The 12,727-nt window shown below is 37.8% G+C and overlaps 1 protein-coding gene across 1 annotated transcript in view; it reads right to left on the reverse strand.

Annotated features, from left to right (window-relative positions):
* The window catches only part of LOC132101440 (ADAMTS-like protein 3), a 200,459-nt gene extending 192,860 nt beyond the window's left edge, over window positions 1-7,599 (reverse strand). The window contains exons 1-2 of the mRNA XM_059506403.1: window positions 7,382-7,599; window positions 6,760-6,882 (exon numbers count right to left, since the gene is read on the reverse strand). Of these exons, the coding sequence (XP_059362386.1) occupies window positions 6,760-6,828 (69 nt within the window). The 5' untranslated portion in view covers window positions 6,829-6,882; window positions 7,382-7,599. The remainder of the gene's footprint in view (window positions 1-6,759; window positions 6,883-7,381) is intronic.
* Between the last annotated feature and the right edge of the window lie 5,128 nt (window positions 7,600-12,727).

Genomic DNA, 12,727 nt, shown 5'->3' on the forward strand with positions numbered 1-12,727 from the left:
TATTTATGTTCCCTGTAAACGGACTGCAAAAACGGACTTTTGACTGCATTATAATGATTTCTTAATTCAGAATATGATCAAGATTAGGTAGGTTGATGTGTTCGGGGAATTTGCCAGTTAATAGTAACATTTAAAGCCCCTTAAATGAACGAAATGACTCGAAAAAAGATTTGTTCATTTTGATGATCGAGTTTGAACAAGAGAGTCTGGCGTTGCCAGATTGGGTGTTTTTTCCGCTACATATTAAGGCCGGTTTACGGTGGGTTTTTGCCTGGAAGGCGTTCACAGACACCAGAATGAATGACTTCACAGTAACGTTCATCAGGCAGTAATGCGGTAAGTTCAGTTCAGTCCAAAACATGAACGAGTTCATGAATTATCGTTCAATGAACGCATCCAGGCACACTTCTGGCGGGAGTATTAGCTTCGAGGTATGGGGAATGGCTGCTAACGTACTTTGCAAAAAACAAATGACTGAGATCATCATGAATTCGGTTATTGTTTATTTATTGCCTAACGCTTACATAAGGCCCCGTCTAGTTTGTCTGTGTGTGTGCTCACGTCTTATATTTGTGTGTGTGTGCTGTGCTCACGTCTCATATGTGTAACTTTATGTGCGTAGATAGTTCATATACATGTATGTGTGACTAGTACTTAGTATATATGCAAGCGTGTTTCATATGTGTGCGTGAATGAAGTTTGATTTAAGCCCTAAATGGCGCCTCATACTTATACACTGGCCGGGAAGCCGGTCGCGTCCATTCACAACTTGCGCCATGATGTCAGTTTGTAATGATATGCTAAAGCGTTACCTGCGGTGTCAACCCCCCTCCTTCCTGCAACCAATCAACGTGCCCCTCATTTGCATTATTATAATGACCGTCCACGACAGCCAAAATATCACATCAGATCTCGCGAGACAATAATGCTTACAGAAATAAGGATCTGAGTAGGGCTGTCGCGATAACCGCAAAATTGTAATACCGCACTATTGACAAGCAAACCGCAGAGGAAAGATAGCAACCACAGAAACCGCGGCAACCGCAGTGTTCAGGTTTTTTTTTTTTTTTTTTTTATGAGGCTGTGGCCTTATTGTTTTTTTTTTTTAATCTGTCACTGTGCATTCAATGTTAAATAAATTATATTAATGATACAATATGGTCACGACTGTAATTTTCTCGTGAGCTGTTGTAGCTTTATGGTGCTGTGTTAGTTTTTAATAGGCCGGCTGAAACGATGGAATGCGCTCGATCTCGTTCCAAAACCTAATGTCACGTTGCCAGTTTGGGAACATTTTGGCTTTCAACCCAATGAAAAGGACGAGCCAGCAAATATAGCTGAGCCTACATGCAAAATGTGCTGCAAAAAAGGTTCCTGTGACACTGCAATACATCTAATTTGAGGTCATCGGGACATTCTAAAACGCTTAACGAGAAAAATGCTTAATGTGGTTTAATGTACCAATACAGTGATATTAACAGACCAAACTCACTAAACATCATATTAATAAAGTATATTATCTACAAAAAATCAGATGATCCCTGAATATGAATTCAACGCGTTTAATAACACGTTAAGCCTTTTCCTCTCATAGAAAACCATCATAAGGCTTAACGTGTTATTAAACGACTTGCATTCATATTCAGGGTTCATCTGTTTTTTTGTTTTGTTTTTTGTACATTGTATACTACTTTATTAGTATAATGTTTAGTGAGTTTGGTTTTTAAAAATCACTGTCTTGGTACATTAAGCTACATTAAGCGTTTTCTTTTTTTTATGGGAGGAAAAGGCTTAACGTGTTATTAAACGAGTTGCATTCATATTCAGGGCTCATCTGATTTTTTATAGATAGTATACTTTATTAGTATGATTTTTAGTGAGTTTGGTCTGTTAATATCACTGTCTTAGTACATTAAGCCATGTTAAGCGTTTTAGAGTGTCCCCTGTCATCCAGCGCAGCTGCCCCCTCAAGCATCAGATCGCGCAGCAACATCAAACAGAACAGCTGAGACCGGCCGACAGTTAGGAGTAGCTGAAGCCTTTGCGAAATCTGTAAAATACAGCCGTGAAAGTAACAGGCATACCTGCTGAAGTCACGGACAACCTACGCGTCAGTGCCCATACCCAAGAGAGCGTGAGCAGATAACGAGCCACACGCTATCTGCATGAGGAGTGCATCGACTCCAGCGCGAATCCACTGTCCTGGTGGGCCAGTGGTGACGCGATAATCAGTCTAGATTTCCGCTGCTGTCCAAAGTCGCGCGCACATACATGTAATACATGTAATACATGTTAGAACTTGATTTCTTAAAAAAAAAAAAAAAAAATTGGAAAACACATGTTCTTGTTGCTGTTTGGTATTTAACAATAAATAAAAAAGTTTTAAAACGTCTCTGTCAGTTAAAAAAAGCAACTGAGGAGCTCTGTGTTTATTTTTTTTCCACTTTTCTTTTTTAAAAGGGCCTGAAAGACTATAATACAGCAGTAGGTATCCAAGGTAATACGAGGGTATGACTCCTTCAAAATACTTTTTAATAAAATATATATAAAATAAAAAAAGAATAAGAAATAAAATACTGCTGCAAAGTTTTTAGACCTGCTCAGATTTCGTTATTGCGTTAGACCGATCAGAATTGAGAGCAAAGGTCTGTTTAAATGCCAATGGGAGTTTTTTTCCTAGTTGTAGTGATGTTCACACTCGCGTGATGCCTTTTGAAAACCTTAGGCCGTTGACACACTGGCATATTGCACCTGTCAAACATAGTCTATTTTTCCGTCAATACTGTTGACGTTGTCCTTTATCAGTAGGCTTTATATTTATGCTCAACATGAAGTATAGATATTGTTGTCGTGAAGACAAGATCCTGGTCTGTCGGCGGTCTCCCTCTATGTCACCTACAGCAGCAGCAGTGCACCAGCGCCATGTCAGGCACAATTCTTGTGTGTAAAGACACAGAAAACGCGAGGCAGCCGTCACGCAACTGACACGCAGCAAAAACGCCACGCAGCCAGTGTGTCACCGGCCTTAGAATCTAACTCCTTAAGAAGCTGTGAGTTTCAGCACTGAAAGCGAAGTGGAGTCTAACAGGTGTTTTCACTACTCTTTTCCCACATCTCCTATTTTCCTGCTTTTCTTATTAGAGAACGGCTCTGCTCTTTCACCTCCCTCTGGCAGTGCACTCCTCCTTATTCACGTCTTTCTCATGAAAAGACTTTGTAGATTCAGATTGTGTTAAATGTGGGATTTGGTGGGCAGATGTATTTAATTTGACTTTATGTTCAGCCTGATAAACTGACACGCAGCAAAAACGCCACGCAGCCAGTGTGTCACCGGCCTTAGAATCAGCTGCAGGGCGGGATTTGCGCTGAACGCGGAGACTTCCGCCACTTAATATGTTCGTTTGGAAACACGAAAATGTACCTATGTTCCGCGCACAAAATATTGCATTCGGTCATTCGGTACACACGTGCACCGTACCGAAAGCCCTGTCCCGAAACGGTCCGGTACGCATACACGTATCGTTACACCCCTAACTCAGATTTAAAAAAATGTCTGAATGCCACTGCATTAGATACAAAAATAATGCATTTTCTGAACTGAACTTTTGACAATTTTTAGTAGATAATACTTTTAGTTGGTTCTCTACATATATATTTATAAAATTTATTGCTTGCAATGTATAAAAAAATAGATATTTTAAATTCTTCTTAAAAAATATTTTTAAATGTTATTTAATGCAATGACATTCAGACATTTTTAAGTATAGCTTAAGTGTGTAAATATTTTGTTGGCCCTTGTAGCTTTCTTGTTCATCCATAAAGAACAAATATACAGACATTCAAGTGCACACTTGAAACACACACTAAAACATCCACAACCTATTCCCGGCTCTCAGCAATGAGGTTGTCTGGAGCCAGGTTTTTTGTCTCTGCTTTAGGTGTCAGCTGTTCAAACAGGCTGGAGCTGCAGCCGTAGTGTCTCTGGACATACAAAACAAAAGCAGTGAGCGAGCAAAGCTTTCACACTGCTGCCTGACAACTCCACAGAAAACCTCACACTATCCTCCAACACAGCAAGTACATTTAAATACATTAAACACAATATCTGTTGAGCGCTAGCCAGACATGACATAGGAGATAAGAGCTGTTGGTTTGTGTGCTGATGAACACGTCTCTAGCATTGTCTATCATTCTGGCTTTGTCCCAAGCTAGTGCGCATTTTAAGGCATCATAAACACAGAGGCTGTTCCAAAAGGAAGGCGGCATAACACCTCATTTGTTTGAAATGAAAAAGCAACCTCTAAGGTTCAAGTTCAATCCATTCTCTCTGCTGTATAATTTCCGGTCGTGTCTCTACAGTCTCTTTCAATAACAAGTGCTGAAAACTATCCCCAAAAATGATTTAAAAACTTCACAATGTGATAGAAAGAGCGCATTGTCATGCATTTCCCATCTATGAAAGGCAGAGACAACAAAGAGCTCATTTGTTTATCCGCCTACAATGCAACCCTTCAGTAATGTCTCTGAATCTGTAAATTGGGAATATGAAAGTGAAAAATGGAAAGCAATCGAAATGGAGGAGATAGTGACATTGAAAAAGAGGGCACGAATGGCTTCAGTTGAGAACTTGAGAATATCAATACCCTTGAAAACACAATGCAATAAAAAGCAATCAGGCACAAGGTTAATGCAACATCTGCTTGTCATAATCTACAGTATAAGCCGAGCTAGAACCACTATTTCAAAATCTACTCTGGCCTGTAATTGTTGACTATGTACTCATTTAACCTCTGAGCTTCTTCTGAAATGTACAATATCTTTAAGAGAAGTGCATGCTTTCTGTCCCTGCAGAATAAAGGTTGCTCCACTGAGATGAAGTGTTAGGTGCTGAATAATCCAAACAAGTGAATTTAAGAGCTTAGTAAGAACCTGCTGCCAAAGTGCAGCTAACTATTGAAGAAAATCCTGCTACATGGAAATATGTTCATGTGTATAGTTTAAAAGCAAAACACAAAAAAAAATCTATTGAAGAAAACGAGGGGTGAAAGCACTGAACTCAGCTAAGACCAGAAGCATTCTGTACGCAATATGTTGAGCAGCAATGAATTGAAGATGCCTTTTAAATTTAAATAAATTTCCTTAATCTGAATGTGGATGGATGGATGGATGGATCAGCCGAGGCTTTGCGAGTTTTAGCATTTTATCAGGCTGAACATAAAGTCAAATTAAATACATCTGCCCACCAAATCCCACATTTAACACAATCTGAATCTACAAAGTCTTTTCATGAGAAAGACGTGAATAAGGAGGAGTGCACTGCCAGAGGGAGGTGAAAGAGCAGAGCCGTTCTCTAATAAGAAAAGCAGGAAAATAGGAGATGTGGGAAAAGAGTAGTGAAAACACCTGTTAGACTCCACTTCGCTTTCAGTGCTGAAACTCACAGCTTCTTAAGGAGTCCCAGCGGCGGCTCCCACGCGCACATAAATCAAGCCGAAGTGTTTAGCCCATAGAACAAATATTATTCTGGAAGATTAATGTGAAGAGCTTTAATGGAAACTGGATAAATGCACATCAAATTTCAATTTAGACTCTAGCAGAAACCTGCTCTCTCCACGATGGATGGCCCCAGTCACCTGCTTCAGTCAGCCAAATGGAAATGATCAATTCTGAAGTGGTATAAAACGGCGTAAAAGACAGAGCTGCTGCTGCCCATCAGCTCTCGTACAAACTAGGGAATGAATGACACTAGCCAAATGGTGCGTGCATGGAAAAGGCGCTCAACGTAGCCAGCTGTAACTCTATCCCAGAGTGCACTGCTGCACTAATGCCACTACCTGCTACCTGCTCTTTCCTCCGTCTTTCCACTTACATTTCGTTCCACAAAGGAAGGACTTGGGTTTCAGCTGTCGTTATTCATGTACCGGCTCATAGGACAAAGAGATTTGGCCACTTTTGGTGGCAGCACGGCAGTGTAAATTGCTGTTACCGAGTGGTCCTATTGTACAGGATTAGGCTGGCCTCCACATCCATGCCAGCTCTTCCATTAACATCCACACCAGCCCTCTATATATAACCTGTTTGTTACAACAAAAGAGAAGGGCAAAGTTTAACAGTTCCCTCAGGACCTGTGATGGAGCGCATTACTATGAGTTGACCAGTATATATATATATATATATATATATATATATATATATATATATATATATATATATTATATCATGCGCTCTACTCTAATGCCAGTAATCTGTTACAATATAACCCAAAATCTCTTACAATATAAGCCAAAAATTACTTTTACGGCAAAATCAATATAATTTTATGCGAGAGGACAACAAATGACTTTACAAATGATCAGATCACACTGCAATGTGGGATTCAAAAAAGCATAAACTCTTGCTTGACGTGACCATTATGATGATTAGCCGGTATAAAAATGCTAAAAAGCATAATGATTGACTTTAAGTCTGATTACAACTTGAAGTATGCATTATATATGGCAATATAGTATGTAAGAAAGCACAAATGAGTTTCAAAACATTGTGCGCTAAACACATAACCCGGCCTGCTCACTATGATATCACAGTACAGTTTGAATGTGAACTATACAATAAATTTAACTGTAGAACCAATGCTGTAAAAATGACTTAAAGTACAGCAGCCAGTAGCTAAGAATATTACAGTGTAAAGAAAATCTGATTGATACCATTCAGGTGAGAGATAAATAACTTCACGAAAACGACGTCTGACATTTATCATACCTGACCAGTGGACGACATCACTGTCAACATCAAGCTGATCCGACATGCTGGCAAATCCCAGAACCCCATCTTTAAAATCCTGCTCCAGAGCTGCCTGGTGAATGATGTGAGTCAGATATCAGCCTGAGGAGAGAGACAGAGATGCCATGCAAGAGCTGCTGCTGTAGGAATGACGCTCAGTCATTTACCTCTGATGAGACTGTTGATTTTAGATGGAAAGTGCAAGATGGCGGTACTCTTGATTGACTTAATTACAATATCCAGTCTGGTATGAGTTTTTTGACAGTGAAAAAAATGCCTTTTTTCAGGTATTCCCCATGCATAATGCAACAGCAGTAAGAAGAACCCAGTATAATAGGTTTCTGGTTAAATATATTCACATAACACGGATTAAATTTGATCAGAAGAGTGCATTGAGAGATGCTGCAAAGAGATGGACCAACTGACCAAATGCACATACAGGTTATGTCAGGCAAATCAAATTTGATTTATAAATGACTCATATTAAAACATTTGAAAATAAAAACCGATAGACCCGCTGATATTACTCTAAAAAAAGACTCGTCTTATTCAGTGTGAAGCTACGCAAAGACGTTCATTTACGCGATCGATCAGCTCTTACCTTTGCTGCAAAGTAACTCACAGATTCGCATGTTAATCTATTAAGCGCGCGCCGCTCCAATATTCACTAAACACCGCACGAGCCCTGATGATGTTGATCTGAATGGCGCGTGGATGACACGCAGCGCTCAGGCGGCTGATATAAAGGCTGAATGGAGCGCCAATGACTGCGAGTTTCTGCGATGTCCTCAGCGAAGGGCTGCGTACTGAACACTGAGCTGACAGAAGTTCATGTCCTGAGCTGATAGTCCGCTAGGCGTCCCACACCGGACGCGACGCGGCGCGACTAGATCGCTCCCCCCGCAGCGGGGCATGTTGACACATACAGTCACAATGGAACCTGCCATTATAGGTGGGTTTTTGTTGTTGTTGTTTTTTGTAATGTAAATGTAAGTAACAAAATATCAAACGAATAGGTAGAAATTTACATAAGAATAAAAAACATTGAAAAAAAAAACCCACTTAAAACACTGATTGATCACACAGCAAAAATATGTTGTTAGATTTGTCACCATGGGTGTTAAAATTGGGCTCATTCAGTCCGTTTACCCCTCAAGTGTGGAGGCCGGTGCGATTGCACCAGCTGCACCCCCACTAAGGACAGCCCTGGTTGAATGTATGTTACTGATCACTGAACAAAGTCTGTGCCAATGGCGTTTGGACCCCCTTGGAGAAAGAAGTCTCTTTCTTTTTTTTCAGGATAAGACGGTGTGGTTCTCTGCAGTTTCCAGCTAAGCAAAAAATCCACTCCGACTTGCAGCATCACAAAAGTACTCCTGTAAAATTGGGGGGAAAAAAACAGAATAATTTCACATCCATTTATCAAAAATATTATTGAATATTTAATGAAAACTCATTAAATTAATGCTTAGTATAATCACAAAATTTGGTCACGAGACATGCTAGAAACAATTAACGTTAATGATATTGCTATTTTAGATTTGGGCCGTTTACAGTGTTTTGATTTGACATCAAATTTAATCTGTGAGAAACGTTTCAGATCGTCTAGGCACGCACAGCATACAAATGTCATTACTAAATAATATTATTTTACGAAATACATAAAGTAAATGAAGTAAAACACTTACTTTCGGTGTTTTCCTTGTTAAAACAAACTTCACCGTCTGCTCCGCTTCGAGTGAAAGAAAATATCTATCTGAGGAAAGTCTAGGAGCGCATATTAATGTCGCTATAAATCAATATTTTGTTATAAAATAGATATTTTAAATGAGGTAAAACCCATAAACGCTTACTTCTGGTCTTTCCTGTTTCTAAGTTAACCCGCGTCTGCACCAGGGTCTGCGCTGCACATCAGTTCAAATCTGTGAGAGACGGTTAGGATCGTTTAGGCGCGCACAGCATTTAAATATCATCATAAAGTAAAATCATCTTATAAAATACATAAGCGAAGTAAAACACTTACTTATGGGGTTTTCCTTTGATAAAACCAAATTCACCATCTTCTCCCCATCGTGAGTGAAAGAAAATATCTCGCTTGAGAAAAAGTTTTGGAGAGAACAGAACATAAATATCGCTATAAATCAATATAATGTTATTAAACACATATTTTAACTGAGATAAAAACACTTTCAGAATCCCCTTATAGAAAATAAATGACGTCCTCGTCTGTTCCGCATCCCGAGCGAAAGGAAATGTCGTTGAGAAATGTTTATGCGCACACAGAAAATAAATGTCGTTATAAAACGATATGATATTACAAAACCCATTTTATGAGTAAGATTATACACTTTATTTCGCCGTATTCCGTCCTCATACGAGCCGCGTCGTGAGCAAAGTAACTTATATGGCGTCTGTGAAAAATATTTCAGATGGGTCAGGCGCGCGCACACGACACGAGCAAATATCCCGGATGTGACTATTAACACTCAACAGGTAACTCTGCGTATTTACACCGCCAGAGGGGGCTGTTTACACTAGGTAGTGTTAATCCTCTAAAATTCAACACCACAACTTTAACAATTTACTCTGAAAGTCCCCAACACTAGGATTTCAACACTAGATAATTTGCTGTGCACAAACCCATAGGCTATATATATGTGTTCAAATACATTCTCAACTCAATATCATTAAACCCTTTGATTCCAGAGAGCACCCTAGCGCTTTTATCATTCTATATGCTCCTGCGAGTGATCAAAGAGCTTGTTGGGACACCGCATATCTGTTTATTATGAAGTGTAGAGCAGCGTTTGGCAGCGAGAGATATGGCTTTGATATGCTTTCACCTGCCCTGGTTCAAGTCAAAGTGAGCAGCAGAAGGGCAAAGCTTTTCATTCTTTTAAAGAGACTATTAGTGAGCTCTTTGATCCACATGGTTCATTATTATTCCACATAAATCTAGAAGGTGACTTTTTGATGAATACGATTTAATCTACTCAAGTGTTACATTTAACTCTTATAAAGGAGGCCTATCATCTGGATGGGTGGGAAACAACTGAAGTGCACTTAGATCTTAGAGTTTGAACAGCGAAATACAACAACAACAATAATTGTAAGCATGAGATGCATGAGAAATATTCATGGCCGTTTCTGGATGTGTGCTTCTTTTCTAAACACAGAAGGAAATGGTTCTTATTACAGCTGCTGAGTTGTACACTTTGAGCGGATTCATAGACTTTTATCTCCACCTACTGTTGAAGAAAATCACGTAGCGGTTTTCATTCAACAGTTTTCTCAAATAGGCTATTAAGCAATTATTTTATTCCAAAACTAGCAGTTATTCATATTGCATAAACAAATTTCAATTTATTTTATATATTTGACCGTAGTCATCGGTCACACGATGTTTAGTATGCAAAAGTATTGAGTCTATTTTCTAATTGAATCTTTTTTTCTGTCACAGATAATAATCAGCATTACAATATGAATTAAAAGTTTAATTTAAAAAATTACTTAATTTCAAAATGGCTGAGATCTGATCATCTGCTTTAGCAGTTACACTCAAGCTGCATGAACTCGTTTGAACAAAAGTTTGACGATCATGTTCTCACAGACTCACAGAGCGTGTTGTTCTTCAATGGAAATAAAAACTTCTGAACACAAAAGGTCATATGATCAATGATCAACATCACCTTAAGTGAATAATTATCTTCTTAGATTAGTGACCAAGAAATGCAAAATCTGAAATATTTCATATTTATTTATGTCCTCTATTTAAGGTCTATTGAAAATCCTAAAACTTTCACTGCACATTGAGTTGATGACAGAGCTGGAGAGATTACTTAAAAATTTTAATATCGATTCCAAATTACAAGACAAAAAAGTTCGTTTGTAAAAGTTTAAAAAGAAACATTATATAGCCTAATCAGATTACTTTTTGATTAGGCCTAACTCGTTTATCACATTAATTTAAATCGGAAAACATTGTACCATATTGATACAAAAAAGCAAAAAGAAAGAATTGTGTGAATAATATGTAATCGTATAATCGATAAAAAAGTAATTAGATGTAATCTAATTACAAGTACTTAATTTTTGGAATCTGATTAGATAATCCAGATTGCATGCAGTAATGGATCATGAATGCCAGAAGTGCACTGAGGTCTTTGGATCCCATTGCTATTACTTTACCCTCCAGACAGGGGCGTTGTGTGCAGCAGCACCTTCTCTTCCAGATCTACAACTACATTATATTTACATTTCAGTAAATTACTTGTCGTAACTCATATTATACATTTGACTTTTGATAATAGAATCAGAAAAAACTATCAGTCATCAAATATTACTTTAACCTGATTCAACTAATCTTCTTCATGCATCTACACAAATGTTGAAGGTATAATTTTCACACATACACACACAGAGAGAGAGAGAGAGAGAGAGAGAGAGAAACACAAGCACAGTGGCTGTCATGTTTAACGGGAACATAGATGTAATGATTTTTATACTGTACAAAAAAAATTAATAATATATATATATTATAAAAATATAAACAATATATCTATAACTTATTAATGAGGGTAATTTCAAACTATAATAGATTAAACAATCCAATAATGTCTAGTTATGGGTCCCATTACTGTAGACTGCAATTTCTAATATAACTGTACCTCTATTCATAGAAGGCTCAGAGAGCCCCTTCAGTTCAGACGTTGTGTGTTTTCTTCTTTTTATTCAGCGGCTTTGGATCTGTTAGTAGTTTTCCATTTATTCTCTCCATTGGGATTTTCAGAATTCTTCAGTGAGGCATGAACCAAACCGAGACTCATCTCATGAAGCAAATGATAATCGAGTTAAATTATTATTTTGGCCCACTTCAATTTTTTTAAGTTGGTGGTTCAAGTTTAATCAAATCGATACCACATTTAAAAGACGCAACTGAGGTCAACTAAAGATGTTTGGTGGCTGTAGGCCAAACATAAGTACAGGTGATTAGATGCTCTTGTCATTAATAACACCAAAGACACCAATATATATATATATATATTTTTTTTTTTAAGTTTTGCGGCAAACATTGGTTGTTTGCGGCAAACATTGGTTGTTTCTATTCTTAGTTTTTCTTAAAATTCCTGAAAATTCTCTGATTTTTTACTGTGCAAATGATGCACTTATAGAACAATGAGTGCAATAGCAGAGATGCATGCTTCCCTTTATCTCTCTTTTAAGCGCGGTTCTTGTTAAGTAACATTACGATTTACTGCTACTCATTTTGCCAGTGGGTGAATCCTGTGCTATTCTCACATAGGATTTGATGAACTAACCAATCACGCCTATCATAAGACTAATTGTAAGTCATTTCCTTTGTTGCGCACATTAGCCTAACATTGAACTACTGTGGTCTGCCTGGTTGTAGTTTGAATACTAACACTCTTTTACTGAATGCAGCTATTTGTATTCTGACTGAAACACCGGAAACACCTGAAACACCCTCAGGTTACTTGTAGTAGCAATGTAAGGCTGAAAAAAACACATTTGTTTTTATTTGCTTGTTTCTCACTTTCACAGTAGGAATCAAATCATGTCCATATTCAGAATATTTCAACGTAAAAACTCAAATTTATATAAGTGATATTCAACCCATTCACCTGAAATTTGCTGTTGAATTGGACTGACAAATAGTTTTTAGGTTGTGGTGACTAGTGCAAAATTTGAATGAATTAAATCAAATAAAATAATAATTTGCAACTTTACACTACTGTTCAAATGTTTGGGATCAGAAGAAAAAAAGTCTCACCAAGGCTGCATTTATTGAATCAAAAAATGCAGTAAAAACAGCAATATTATGAAATATTATTGCAAATTCAACTAACTGTTTTCTATTTGAATTCTATTTTTTATTCCTGTGATACAAAGCTGAATTTTCAGCATCGTTACTCCAGTCTTCAGTCTG

The sequence above is a fragment of the Carassius carassius genome, chromosome 2 (assembly GCF_963082965.1).
Source record: "Carassius carassius chromosome 2, fCarCar2.1, whole genome shotgun sequence".
In the NCBI taxonomy this organism is placed as follows: domain Eukaryota; kingdom Metazoa; phylum Chordata; class Actinopteri; order Cypriniformes; family Cyprinidae; genus Carassius; species Carassius carassius.